We start from the raw sequence: 13,816 nt of genomic DNA on the forward strand, positions 1-13,816 counted from the left end.
TTGCCAGGTCTACCAGGTCTGGCCGATGCAGTCGGGTAGGAGAGAAGAGATTTAGAGTGGAGCCGGCGGAGAAGAAAAATATGGACAAGTGTGCTCAGAATGGCATACCTAATGCAAATGGACCAACCAGGTTAGGCTAGCCGGGATTGGAAAGGTACTCGCCTAGGAGGTATACGCTTGCCCGGATATGGGAATATCTCTTCCTGTCCCTTCCTGCAAGGAATCCGCGAGCGAGATTGGGCACGACATTCCGCGCCCACTTTCAACTTATTTTAACGCCAGTTGTAAACTTGTAGTATTGTACTTTCCGCTCGCGCGTTCCTCTGCATTAAGTACATACACACATACATACATATATAAATATAGTGAGGCGCATACTTTACCATATCCCATACATATTTCATTATTCTGTACACCCTCATCACAGAAACGTGGCTGCATGGAGAAGCCTGTAGGAGCCCCAACCCGTGCCTACACGTACCTACTCTACAGCTCTACGGGACGTCAGACAAGACATAATGCTTCATCTTCATCGTGAGCTAGTTGAAAAAAGGGTCCGTCCCGAAGGAGGCCCCCCGATCCTAATAGATTCTAATATGAAGACCCTAGCAACGCAGAAGAGAGGGTTGCACAACTGATCAGGATCTAAATCGCGGGTGAACCACAACTGTCAGGCCAGCTACTACATATGTATGCATGTATGTATGATGTAGATCTACTAGGTACCTACATAGATGGTAGATATATCTAAGGAGGTCTTAGGGCTTAGGTGCCTAGGTAGGCAAGTTCACCGTGTGCGCCGTATGTATGTAATACTTGCTTATTTTCGGGTCCGTCTTCATTAATTCCAGCGTCGCGTACTAATATACTATATAATCAGTATCTACTATAATAGTTGTTATTTCGTAATACGTCGGGTTCTAACTCATGCCCCTTTACGGCCACGGCGTGGAGAGGAAGCAATCTTAAGTGCAGTAGCTTGACCCAGCCCTACCTACTATATAAGTATTTTCTCGTCAAGGATCTCCCCCTTTTTCGGCATATTATCCTGTGAGTCTTAACAGAATCTATCGATATGCTTAAGAAACTTTCTTTTTCTATTCGTGTATCGATACTGATGTCGTATCGTGTGTAGGTATATTCCGGTGGACAAAGCGTCTTGTTTTACCCCATCAACGACATCTATTACAGAATGAGGGCACGTCGATCCCGTGCGACCTCTCTCGCCTCGCTCAAAGTCTTCATTCGGGGAATATCTTCTGTTATCCACAGAGACCAGGGGTTCTTAGGTGTAGATAGACGGGCGAGTACTACCTTGAAATCAAATTACAAGGATATTTTACGTGGACTTAGCTCACGGTCCTTCTTCTACCCACTATCCATGCTCGGGGTACCTAAATTATTCTAGTAATGGATCATGTATGCATATATTCGCTAGTCCACTGGGTTTGCATTGACCTGACCTACCTAGCACGTTTCTTGCTTCTATCCCATATTTGTATAGGGGTTTGTTTTGACAACTTGATGACCATTTAAACACATGCCATCATCATCCTCATCAACTATCTTCACTAGTGTACCCAGATGGATGAGCTCATCCATAATATTCTATAAGTATTTTTGAGCAATGTTAAATGATACAATAAAAATAACTAAGTAGACGGCAAAGTAACACGCAACATACGTTAAAAACAGGTCCTTCCATTTGTGCCATCAACTTATATGGTCTAAGCGAATAGGGGTTCGACAAAGTTAAGGCGGCGAGTATCACAAGTCTACTCCAGTGATAGCAGAGTGACATGACATCCTACCATACTTTATCGAGTTATAAGCAGAATGCGGCACATTCACGATTTCGTACGCGGCTTAATATATTAACGTTCCCTTCTTCTACGCGTATTGAAGTTCCTTCGCGTAGAGTAGTTTAGTGGTATGTCATTTGCATACCGTAAGAAGCAGGTATGCGACAAGACGACAAAGAATGCTATAAGACAGTCCCGATCCTACTTAACTGTTGTCTTTGAATTTGTTAGTCTGTCATCTTTGCTGCTTTGCTGTGCTGCCCTAGCTATTCGTCCACGGTCTAAAGTCTTAGACAGCTCACAGTTAGAATCCAATTAGGGCTATGTATGGGTCAGCATGTAATCTCCGTATGCTAGTACATCGCGGATGACAGGAACAAGGTTAGACGACAGGGGAAGAGGGGTGAGAAAAGGATTTATCATCGCTTATTGGGATATCAGTTGCGTATTGTTCAATTACATAGTACATAGATATTCTAAGAAGTACTAAAGTACTGGAGCCCCCGATGGTAAATTTCTCAAATAGGTATGTGCTTTTTGGTAATTAGGAATCGTTGACAAACCGGAAAATCGACTCTAACCTGGGAACCTAATAATACTTGGACAATGTCTTAATGGCGTCCTTAGCGAATTGGCCATTTTAATTGCTGCTTTAGGCCAAGAAAATGTAAATGTACTTAGCATGATTTTTTATTATTACCTCTTTCCACTCGCTTGCTCGGTTTGCTCTATTAACCGATAAGTACACATAATTGCATTAGGGAAGCTACTTCACTTTACTAAGGTGTTTACTGCAGGTACTACGCTGGTATGGGGTATTAGGCACGCACCTGCACAATCCATCATCTATGTACATTGTATTCAAGCTTCCCCTGCCAATAGATGCCAAGAGGGAAAGACGCTGGATGGTACCATACTACGAAAGGGTACCTGTCATTGGCACGCTGATCCCTCAATCCCTGCGAACTTCTCTCCATTCCCCTGTGGTTTCCCTGTAAGTCTGAAACACGCCTGGCGCATTGCTTCAGAAAATACTTGATACCAGATATCGGCGCTAATCTTTCCTTGTATCTTATTCATCCATTATCCCACCTTCTCGTGAGTAGTTGCATCGATCCGGTCCAATCAGCATTTGCCTCCTCTACCCTACTCTATTCGACGACGACCAACCAACCTCTGGTCTATCATTGAACGACTAGTTGAGAGGCGAAGATGGGAAGTACGAAGCTTCCAAGACGACTACAGGGAACTAATTCCCCCACACTCATTCATGCACAACATGGCATACAAAAGATCATAGGCCTATTAACCAGAAGGTTGTTACAGTCGTGTCCATGCTCCTCTGTCGTATTGCAAGCCTATCGAGATATATTATATTCTCTTTGCAATGATACCAGAAGACATAATCGTCCATGAAAGGCAGGCCTGTAAACCCATTCCATCGGTAAAAGGACCCATCAGCCTACTTACATTCTCTAGATTTCCGGACAGGTCATGCCCGCCGGCTCCCATGGTCCGTGGAGGGGTCCCCCTGGTTTTACGCTACCCTACAGAACCTAGAATCAAGAACGGCAAAAATCCAGCGATATGGTTATCATAACTAGGATGTTTTTCTGAGACTCTTAGAGGTAGTATGTTCAGATGGGACTATCCTCGTAGTCTAAGTCATTTTCTCTTCGTATGTAGTACTATGAGCGTCAAATCCAAGCTCTCTCTAAGGGATACCGTGCAATCACACTTCAAAACTTGATCCCTTTCCCGCTTGGATCCCTTAGTACTAACGAAAGAGAGAGAGGGGGTAACACATAGACAGTGGACCTTTCTCTACCTACTAAATTAACTTATCAGATCAGATACACGTAGGTATGTACGGATCATGTGAGGCGACTTAATGGATAGGTAGGCTTGGTTTGATAGTCGTGGTCAGCATAATCCAAAACATAAAACGGCCACACTTATGAAAATTCAACCCGTCCTAAACTTACTATTAGCTACATGACGACATCCTATGCCGCATCTCCTAGTCGTTTGATCGACCCGCTACCCTTGCGATGCTAAAAGCTTCCCATTATCTTATGCCGACTCACCATCATAATTTTTTAGTCTTCCTACGACGCAAGCTAACGTTGTACATCAGGATTTTAACCACCCAAACAAACGTACACGTCAGTTTAAACAAACCAAAAAGGGTATTTTAGGACGCTTGTACCTTATGGATGAGCTTACTTTTCTACGAGGAAAGCTCACAGGTAACTTCGCCGCAAGCTGCACAACTCCTCCGCAATTTCATTATAAGCTGCAAAGCAACGGTGGGATTCTGGGAGCGTGCACAACGAACTGCGAATCCCAAATGGGCGTGGCGTGCCCATCGGCAAACATGAGAGCGAACAAAAGCTTACTACTGCATTAGGCATCTCGCACGTGAAGGTGATCCTTTTACCAGAGATGTCTTCCCTAGAGACATCCACCTCCCTAAAACGCCACCTATTAGTGAAAATAGCTTTATATAGCACTGCCAAGAACCAAGCTAACCCAGTTGTACGGACGGCAAAGCTTATCCCAGATCACCCCAGCCTATATCTTAAGTAAAAGGCGTACGTTTCGTTATTTAAGTATATCACTGATCAACTACGGCGGCTGGTAATACCTATAGCCACGGTTATAGCCAGGGCAAAGCATGACGAAGTACTAGGCGGAGACTACTAGGCGGGGATATTGGGTTGAATTCTCTACCATATGCCCCGAACCAGTGGATGGGAGCATTTACCGTGATCTAAAACATACGTAATTCGTATATTCTATCTAGATGGATTCACTAGTTAAATGCTTTGTTTCAAACTTGGTCAAGCTTGTTCCTGCATTGGCGTATGGCTTCTGTACTGGTCAGATACTACGCCATGAACCAATGATGTGGCTGAGAAGCTGACTTGAACTTGCGTATCGCTTGAGGTGTTGGGGGAGCGTGAGGAGAGAGCTCTTCAGGTGGTTGATTGGCTCCTTCAGATTCTTTAGGTACATACTGTTTGCTGCCGTTGGCCGCGGCCGCAGCCACGACATAAATAGAAATCTTTATCATATCTGAACCATAGATCTTGTGCCGTCCGAGTTCTTGGCATTATATCCGCTGGCTAGAGATAGAAGGTGGATGGCGGCATTTCGGTAAGCGGTGGGTCTAGCGAATGGACAAGCATTAGGGCATTCGCAAACTGGCGGCTCTGCCCTTCCGTTAATGATTGCAAAGACAGACCAAGTTTATTCTTAGTTTTCGCCTCTGAGGGGGGGGAGGACGGGAAGAAAGCAAGTAAGCACGTCAGAGGATGGGTATACTATAATTGATTGGGTTGTGGTGAGAGACTGACGCCAGTCAGATGGTCCAAAAAAGACTATGCTGCGGGTCATTATGAAGCTAACACTATGTACGGCTTTATCGGTTTATCGAGAGCGGCAAGCACCGCGCCTACTATAAGGTATGTAGGGCAATTGCTCTTACCTAAGGCTACCTAAAACTGGCAATATTATGCGCAAGATGTACATGTATATACTACCTAAATGATGTACCCAAGGTAATTTCGAGCTACCATAAACTTGAACTCGACCAAGCTTCGTAAGCCACCTTTTTCTTATTCCTGACCCCCACATGCACATGTGAGTACATACAGGCGACCTATCAATGAACCATTAATTTAAGTAATCCAATACGAGAAGCCAATCCAGCTGTGGCTTCGGATCCAGGAACGCCTTGCTTAGTCTAAGTTAGTTTAAGAATTAGCGATCTCGATACCAAGATGTGACCAGTACTTCGTACATTCTCTCTACTGGATCTACATAGTACTGCAAGCTGCAGCAGCCATTCTGAAACACGATGGACTCGACATAACGAACGTTGTTGAAACATCTCGAGGTGTTGCCGTTGTGGTCGTACTCAACTATCATGTCTATGCTCGATATTCTACCGAATCACAGGACGTAAGGCGGGATGGATGATCTCATTGGTGTGCCTGAATAGTTGCATGAACATTGCGGTAGACAAAGCACCGGGCGAATCCTTTCATACTCCTCACAAAAGCCAAAGCCAACTACTATGTACAGCTATCAATCTTCAAGACCCCCAGCCTCGAGCACCCCCGGGTACCTTGCATTCTCGCTATGCGGTCAGCCCTCTTGGACCCCGCCCACGACTCTCTGAAACAGGCACCATCGGCCTTGGGATGTGGGTTGTCTAAGGGTAGGCCCTTCTGCTCTCTTTAGCCAAGTACGTGAAACAGGCATAGCTTGTCACAAGTTCTTCCAGAATGGGCATAGAATTATGAAATGCGATGAGATTTTTGCAGCCCAGCATAGGGTTGCCCGTGCTACCCAAGCCCATCATCACACCAGCTCTCCATCGCGGCCCAGGTCGATCGATTTAGAAATGATGACCCGCCGAATTCCCACTACTACTGCGGTATCATGCCGCCTATAATCCGTACCCATCGCCGGAGTAATGCGCGCTTTGGGCGCGTGCGTACATGCCACTGTCGTTAGCTCCAGCCTATCCGGCGAGTTATTCGGAGTCCTAGATGTCACGTTGGCGGCAAGACGCATAGTGGCACAAGAGTTGCGGGATTGAAATTAATTTAGTGAAGCACGATCACGGATGTTAGCAGCGCGCACGTACACTACACTACCATGGACCCTTAAGCTTTCGTCATCTACCAGCAAATATGAACTACGGATTTCTATATACCTCAAAATCTCACGAGCTTTACATCGGTTGAAGACCTCGGTATACCGATGAAAGCTGCTATCATGATGGTTTGTTTGTCTGTCTGTTTCATAACTCGGCTTTACTTTCCTTCGAAGTCGTGATGGCCTCTACTAGCAAGACTGGTTAGCCTCTTGGCTCCCCAGAGATCTACTTGTTTCATTTCTTCGGACATTTTACACCTTCCCCAATCGTCACCAGCCATGTATTTTATCTGCAATCAGAGAGTTCTGAATTACGAGCCCCTGCCTACAATACGACGCTATTGAGCTGCCAAAGTGACATTCCTCGTGGGTCGTTGGTGCATTTGGTTTAAGCTCCCCTGCCAACGTTTATTTCTGAAACGCTGGCAGCCAAGTGATTCCTGTTTCAGCCTTCTTAAAAGTCTACTCTACAGTTACCTGGCGCCGACCATATCGAAGTATGGGCGCTAGGTAATTATAGCGTCCACCATACTATGTACAATCCCATCTGACCGACAGACAATTCGCATCTTCAACGTCGTCATATGCCCGAGCTATGACTTGTAGGATCGCAACCACCCACACCCGTCCAGTTATCCGCCGTACTACTACTCATCCCCCTCTCCAGATCCCATAAGCGCCACTACTTTAATTCAAAGTCATATATGAAACTTAGGAGCTATAGTTCTCTGTGCTTACTGGCAGTTCCAGGCACCCATAGGCGAGTGTTGCTACACATTCACGAATTATGTCGTCTAGGGATCTCGAAGACCTCTCGAGTCCAGACTGATCCGTGGTTGAGTCGTCGAATAAGCTAACCGGGACTCTGCCGGCCCCGTCGACAGGGAGAGATCGTCTTTTGAAACTCGTCACGGGGGGCTGCTTGGCTCTCGCCTTGCGCGAACCCTGAATGTTCTGCTTGGCAGTCCACTGCGGCATAAACGTTAAAACGTCCAGAAGCGTTCTTGACGGGGACCAGGGTTCAACGATATGCCAACTAATGGCGATATCTTCGCAGATCATGAATGTCTCTGTCCGGGCCGAAAGTTGCGAAGACCAGCCCCTCGCCGCATCATTACTTGATGCTCTATGCAGGCGCAAACAAAAGGTCGAATCCTTCCAATAGTAAGCTCAACCCGGAGAGTTGGGTATCACTAGCCCCGTATATGCGAATGTCCAGACTAAGGATGCTATTTCGGGATCGGATCGGGGTCCAGACTAGACGGAATATCTAGAGCATGTGCCATTGGAGATCATGAACGCCACAAACCTAAATTTCTGTGCCGTGATACCCAGCTCCGCCACTGCAAAGATTGATCTGATTTGTGCCGAGTGGAGGATCTAATAGAAAGATGAAGTTATTGACCGATTTAGAAGGCGAACCTCTTCCGTCGGCGAGGCACGTGGAAGACCCGCCTAATAAAGAGCGAAGGAATAGATCCTCAGCCTTGACGGCTGAAAGACTATTCCATAAAACGCAGCTGGAGGAACATTGACAACTTAGCAGCTACTATATCGAGCACAGTCTCGCCCTATGGATATTATTTCGAGCGGAAAATTTTTGTTTTGTTCTTTACACAACCCGGGTCCGTCGGTAGTATTTCACGATCGCGGATTGACTGGCGTCGTAGACGGCACCAGAAAACCACATGGCATGTTCCGATCGGATCTGAGGATCGAGCTAGGCGGGTTTTAACTCCTTGTGGTAGGTGTTCTCTACATAAACCATTGCTTATAGGTTCGTTGAGTTCCGCAAGAATAATATTAGAGTCATGAAGGCTCTAATTATCAAGTCAGATGATCACGAGAATATGTATTTGTTTATAGCTACGATAATATAACAGATTAAATCCTGACGGCGTTCTTGTTGGCGACTATTAAAGTAATTTCTTGTTGTTTACCGGTACCTATTATTAGCACTATCGTGTCTTTCAACTTCGATGATATTGTCCTAATGACGGGTAAGTGCATAGCCTCAAGTGAGCCATCTAGCGAGATACTAACAGCGCCAATAGGAACCAAATCTAAATTCATTTAATGACGCAAGAGCCTCATGGCGAGAGAGTAACTCGTATTATACTTTGAGGCTATTAACGGCATTGTTTACTTCCACAAGGCATGTAGTCTATCTAGCTTACGACATTGATCATTACACTAAGATAACCCAGCGCATAATAGGGGATCCAGAATATCTCTGTCGATGGGAACGATTGTGTGTAGAAGTCCTGGTGAGTGTGTTTCTCCTTTTCTGTTACCCCATTTTCTCTAAACTTACTTTGGTAGGTTTATTGATGAAAGTGTAAATCATGGTGTGGCTTAGCCTCGAAGTTTAATATGCATTTACATATCGAAGAACCATATAGATGGTAGTGTCTTGTTATTTTATGATGTATTGTTGAAGGTTAGCCTCTGGATATTGCCTTTTATTACTTGTCGTTTCTTATTTTTTTTTAATGGTCTTTCCTCGCAACGACACGACGAAAGTAGTAAGGTCTATTCGAGGGTCATTTAAGTAGTATTTGGCTCCGGTAAGCGTGAAGCGTTAATAGGTAGAAGGTTAAAGCTCGTGTAAAGCTCAGGCATCTGAGCTGCTTACCGGGTAGCCTCTCGCAAGGCTTCATGATATTGACTTATATGTAGAAAGACTATTATGAATCATATATGTCAGCCTTACCCCTAAAAGATTAGGATCTACTATAATTACCTCTATTAGCTCTTCTTATTCTAGCTTTACTAATATGGTAAACCTGAAGAGAAACTTAATATTAACGTCATAACGGCTATGAGGTATATGAGGAATCAATAAACTGTTGACTCTTGACTCTCCTGCGTAATGCGCTTGCGCGCCAAGGGCAGCAGGACGTTGTGTATTCACCTTCACATGGGACTATGCGGTGCCAAGGAATTGGTTTGTGAGTCGATTATGAGTCGTCGGGATGACGAAACAGGCACCAAATCTTAAGCTTAAATCACAGATAGAGTCAAAGCTCAGCCGGTATCTCCCGTTATGGGGTAGTTAAGTATAATAAGTTTAACCTTAGATTATAAGCCATATAAATAACACGTAGCATCTACTAACAAAGCGAACAACCGACACATTCGGAGATGTGTCGGGATGCCTAAGTAGGTAACGCGTTGGCATCTAAATATCTACCTATGTATCGAGTCGAAATCGTTGATATTTGTGAATACATACCATCTCACTTGTAGATTGTTGATATTTTTACTCGTGAACTATCTTACATTGATGTGTCTAAGCTGATTATAACTGCAGCTATAAGTCTGTTACTAACAATACTAACCTACAAACCAGCAGGAGACTTGACTGTAATACTATATTTGTAATTACAAGACTGATCCAGAAAGCTAGATTGCAATCTTTAACAACATTGAAGTGAACCCGGTGATGAACAAGTATCAAATAAAGTTATTCTTATCGCATTATTCATGATCATTAATTCCAGTCTTAGAACTTATGGTATATCAAGAAGCCACATAAACCATTCTACCACACGCAAAACGCAATCTATCTCTTATTAACAACAACTCGTAGTATTGCCCATAGCAAGCATCCAATACACCCCAGCCCTAGACTGCCGGACGTAGGACACTATCTTCCTCGCGGGAATCATGCCTAGCTTCCCGCTTACAAGAACCCGTCCGTCCTCGGCTCCGGCGGCGGTTTCGGCTTGACCTTTACACCAAGACTCGTCAGGGCGGCCTCCAGATCCGGGAGCTCACTGGAGGACGCAGCGACCCTGCTGTACTTCACGATACCATCCTGATCGAGGGCGAAAGCGCCGCTAGTCTGCCACCTGTTGCCGCTCTCGGTGGCGCGGTTCCATATGTTCTCGTCCTTGCCCAGACGGAATGTCTTGTACAGGGACATGGGGCCCATGATCTGCCACGTCGTCCCGATGCCCAGACCCCACTGCGCGTACAGCTCTCGCTCGTAGTCGACGACCACCTGCACCTCCCAGTTGCCGCCGACCTCAATGACCCAGCGCTCCGTAGCCTCGGGCGAGGAATGCGAGACCGCGATGAAGTGCACGTCTTTGTATTGCGTCGATGTCGAGGTTAGGTTCTTGAAGGCCTTTTCTGCGACTATGAGGAGTTTACACGGTTAGATGTATGCGTATGATGACGGCTTCTAGGATCTCGGGTGTGGCCTATGGCTTACATGGACAACCACAATGGCGTAGGAAGACGATAACGGTGGGTTTGTCCGTTGGGAGGGCGAGGTTGGGATGTACGGGAGCTGGAGAGCCGACTTGCGGAACTGGTGCTACCTCCTTGGCGGGAGGTGTCTTGAAGGATTCCCACTCCTGAGCTAGGGACATTGTTGATAGTATGTTAGGTACCTATGGCACTGGTCTGGTAATATATGTAGTAAGTAATCTAGTATACCGATATATACGAATTATTTGGAGAATGATGGAAGAGCTGCGTAATTTTTGAAATGGGTCGGTTGAATTATGTACCTAAGGTAAATACCTAAACTCTGAAACTATAAATTATGCAGATACGTCAGTTGCGATAAGGACATGAAACTTTATCGGCGGCAATTAACGGCCTTAAAGATTTATCTTATCTACCTACATCTTATGAATATTGCATAAAACATCTCATTGTATACATCCTTAGATACTCTTCCAGTCTTAGGCTCTTCTCTACCTAAATTATCTGCGTAGGTAAATCGCGTCTTTCTACGATGCGTGAGATCATTACCTTGCAACTCGGCCAGCAGAGCAACTATCTAGCAACCCATTTCTGGAATGCTCAGGAATCATACTTCACATATGGCGCTGACGAGGAGTCACCTATTGATCATGACGTCCACTTCAGACCGGGCATCGGCTCTGATGGCTCTGAGACATATACGCCTAGGACAGTCATCTATGACCTAAAAGGAGGCTTTGGAACCTTACGGAAGATCAATGCTCTATATGATATCGACAATGATGCAGCCTCGAATAGTCTATGGTCTGGCCAGACGATAGTGCAAAGACAACAGCCCATAGAGGCGAGTTCATATCAACAGAGCCTTGAAGCTGGTCAAGCACCGCCAGAACTTACCACGAGTACAGTTAGGTATTGGTCTGACTTCAACCGTGTCTTCTTCCACCCTAAGTCTATTATCCAGTTGAGCGAATACGAGCTCAACTCGACCGTCATGCCTTTTGAAAAGTGGCATATGGGGGAAGAGCTTTTTGCTACGCTAGATAAGGAGCACGACCTTTTAGACCGAGATCTACGCTCCTTCGTTGAGGAGGCTGATCAGATGCAAGGCCTCCAGGTCATGACAGGTATCGATGATGCCTGGGCTGGGTTTGCGGCCAAGTATATGGAGCGGCTTCGGGATGAATATGGTAAAACCCCTATTTGGGTTTTAGGGGCTCAAGAGCCTAATAGAGGTTTATCAAGAGTATGTCTCTACTTCAACACTTATGCTGCCGTTCATCACTTATACTTAACTAGGAAAAGAGATTACTAAAGCTTGCCAACAAAGCGCGAGCTCTTGCGGAATTTAACTCACAGGCATCTCTAATCATCCCACTTGCGCTACCGGAGACCCCTCTACCCCTATCTGTGCGGCTGGACCCTACATCAACCTGGCATATAACTGCTTTGTTCGCCGCAGCTTTGGAGAGCACAACTCTGTGCACACGCTTGAAGACCTCTGATCGCGTCTATTCAAGCAATCTTGGAAATATTGCTGACCTTCTCAACGTATTTGGAAAGCAAACTATCGCGAACCTAGAGATGAGTATATTTGAGCCACAAAAGTCTCAACAGAATGGGAATGGTACAAACGGCGTAAACGGAAGCGCCGATGCCATGAACGGACGGGATGAACGTATGCGAAACTTATACGGCGCCAGCATAGATCACGATGCTGACTCCGAGTCCGGCTCGCAGAAAGGGACCGCAACTCTGGACATAGACTTATCCTCTCCTCAGGACCTCAATCTTAACCAGGATTATAGGAGACGGCGGCGACGGCGTATTTTCAGCCAAATTCTAGCTGATAGAGGGCCAGAGAGCCTAGAGCCAGCCAATCGCGACGATGAACTGGAGATGAGGGACATGTATGGCATGCGACGTCGTTCGAAAGTCCACAAGTAGGTCTAGCCGGTCGATAACAAGCCCCCTTGAATCGTCCTTGAAAACATTTTTTTCTTCTGAGGCTAACCAGTGTCACAGCTATCGGTCGTTAGTTGCTTTCCCAATCATTGACAGCTACCCTAAGATTTTTCGGGATAGCAATGGCCATCCAATGAAAGATCGCGTATCTATCCAGACGGCTTTGTCTACGGATTCAACCGTCACGGATAAAGTGAAAGCTTTACGCAGTGCTGTTATCCGCTCCATCGGTCTAGAAGATCGTGAGACGATAGGTAACGAACTTGCTGAGATCGCCGACAGCTACAAGGAGGGTTGGTCTAGTGATAGCGATGACGATGATGATGAGTGAAAACTCAGTCTCCCACCATTAGTTGTGGAAAAGAGAACGGCCTCGTTTTACAATACAACCGAAAACCTGTAACTTCCTGGATCCGAGAAGCCCGTCTCAGCATTTCTTTACACTTCTCTACACCAATATCAGCTAGGTATACTCTCTCCTCCTCTTACCCACACAAGCGGAGCTCGGGGACCATTCCCGTCCCACCTGGACAGGTAGCCACCGGTATCGAAAGCCTGAGTTGCATTGTCGTGCCACCCTCTTCGAAGAAGCGATCACGTTGCACAGATCCAATTTAACAGCAGTTTGATGGACACCTACAGTGACGCTTATACGTTACTACCAGAGCTTTGCCTCGAATCCAAGGCATCTAGAAGCAAAGACGATTTCTTAGCCGTTAACGCTCCTATTGGGCTCTTTCGTCGGAATATGCCCATCCGATGTCACGCATCATCTAAGCGACTGCTTGCTTCATTAGCAACGAGATTGCACATACATACACACTCACATTCATATTCACATTCACATCCACACGGACCATCCTTGTCTAGAGGACCTCTCACATAGTAAACGCTCACCGCATAATCCCTCCTTCCCTCCCTGCCTCCCACCAGCCACACCCACGGGCCGAAAAAAAGCCATACGCACGTTACCGATACGGCCCGATCGTCGGCATCCTTTACGATCCGCTACTACCACCTACCCACTGGGCCACATCCCGACGAACCCGAAACCGGTCAATCCGCTTGACGGCCACGGCCACCGCTCTGCGCTGAAGCACAGCTATAGACCCACTCGTGCTAGACATGCGATGTAACGCGTAAGCGGCATGTAGGGACGTCAC

At 46.0% G+C, this 13,816-nt stretch overlaps 2 protein-coding genes across 2 annotated transcripts; one reads left to right on the forward strand and one right to left on the reverse strand.

The window, feature by feature from the left end:
* Positions 1 to 9,779: 9,779 nt before the first annotated feature.
* On the reverse strand, positions 9,780 to 11,004 carry F4817DRAFT_334092 (uncharacterized protein). The gene is made up of 2 exons (XM_049302854.1): positions 10,690 to 11,004; positions 9,780 to 10,613 (listed from the first exon to the last, which is right to left on the reverse strand). Exons 1-2 carry the CDS (start codon positions 10,847 to 10,849, stop codon positions 10,156 to 10,158), a joined length of 618 nt encoding a protein of 205 aa, XP_049160229.1. The 5' UTR covers positions 10,850 to 11,004; the 3' UTR covers positions 9,780 to 10,155.
* A 120-nt stretch (positions 11,005 to 11,124) lies between these two features.
* F4817DRAFT_66712 (tubulin nucleotide-binding domain-like protein) lies at positions 11,125 to 13,133 on the forward strand. Its single transcript, XM_049307740.1, has 3 exons — positions 11,125 to 11,934; positions 11,988 to 12,631; positions 12,714 to 13,133. Exons 1-3 carry the CDS (start codon positions 11,221 to 11,223, stop codon positions 12,982 to 12,984), a joined length of 1,629 nt encoding a protein of 542 aa, XP_049160230.1. The 5' UTR covers positions 11,125 to 11,220; the 3' UTR covers positions 12,985 to 13,133.
* Positions 13,134 to 13,816: the final 683 nt, after the last annotated feature.

The sequence above is a fragment of the Daldinia loculata genome, assembly GCF_022478755.1.
Source record: "Daldinia loculata strain CBS 113971 unplaced genomic scaffold F4817scaffold_17, whole genome shotgun sequence".
Lineage (NCBI taxonomy): Eukaryota > Fungi > Ascomycota > Sordariomycetes > Xylariales > Hypoxylaceae > Daldinia > Daldinia loculata.

Excerpts from the sequence above, each read along its gene's own strand:
- F4817DRAFT_334092 (XM_049302854.1), bottom strand. The coding sequence starts at position 10,849 with ATGTCCCTAGCTCAGGAGTGGGAATCCTTCAAGACACCTCCCGCCAAG. Across the intron at positions 10,614-10,689 it reads ACGCCATTGTGGTTGTCCAT|TCGCAGAAAAGGCCTTCAAG; the intron begins GTAAGCCATAGG and ends AACTCCTCATAG.
- F4817DRAFT_66712 (XM_049307740.1), top strand. The coding sequence starts at position 11,221 with ATGCGTGAGATCATTACCTTGCAACTCGGCCAGCAGAGCAACTATCTA. Across the intron at positions 11,935-11,987 it reads CTAATAGAGGTTTATCAAGA|GAAAAGAGATTACTAAAGCT; the intron begins GTATGTCTCTAC and ends ATACTTAACTAG. Across the intron at positions 12,632-12,713 it reads CGTCGTTCGAAAGTCCACAA|CTATCGGTCGTTAGTTGCTT; the intron begins GTAGGTCTAGCC and ends CCAGTGTCACAG.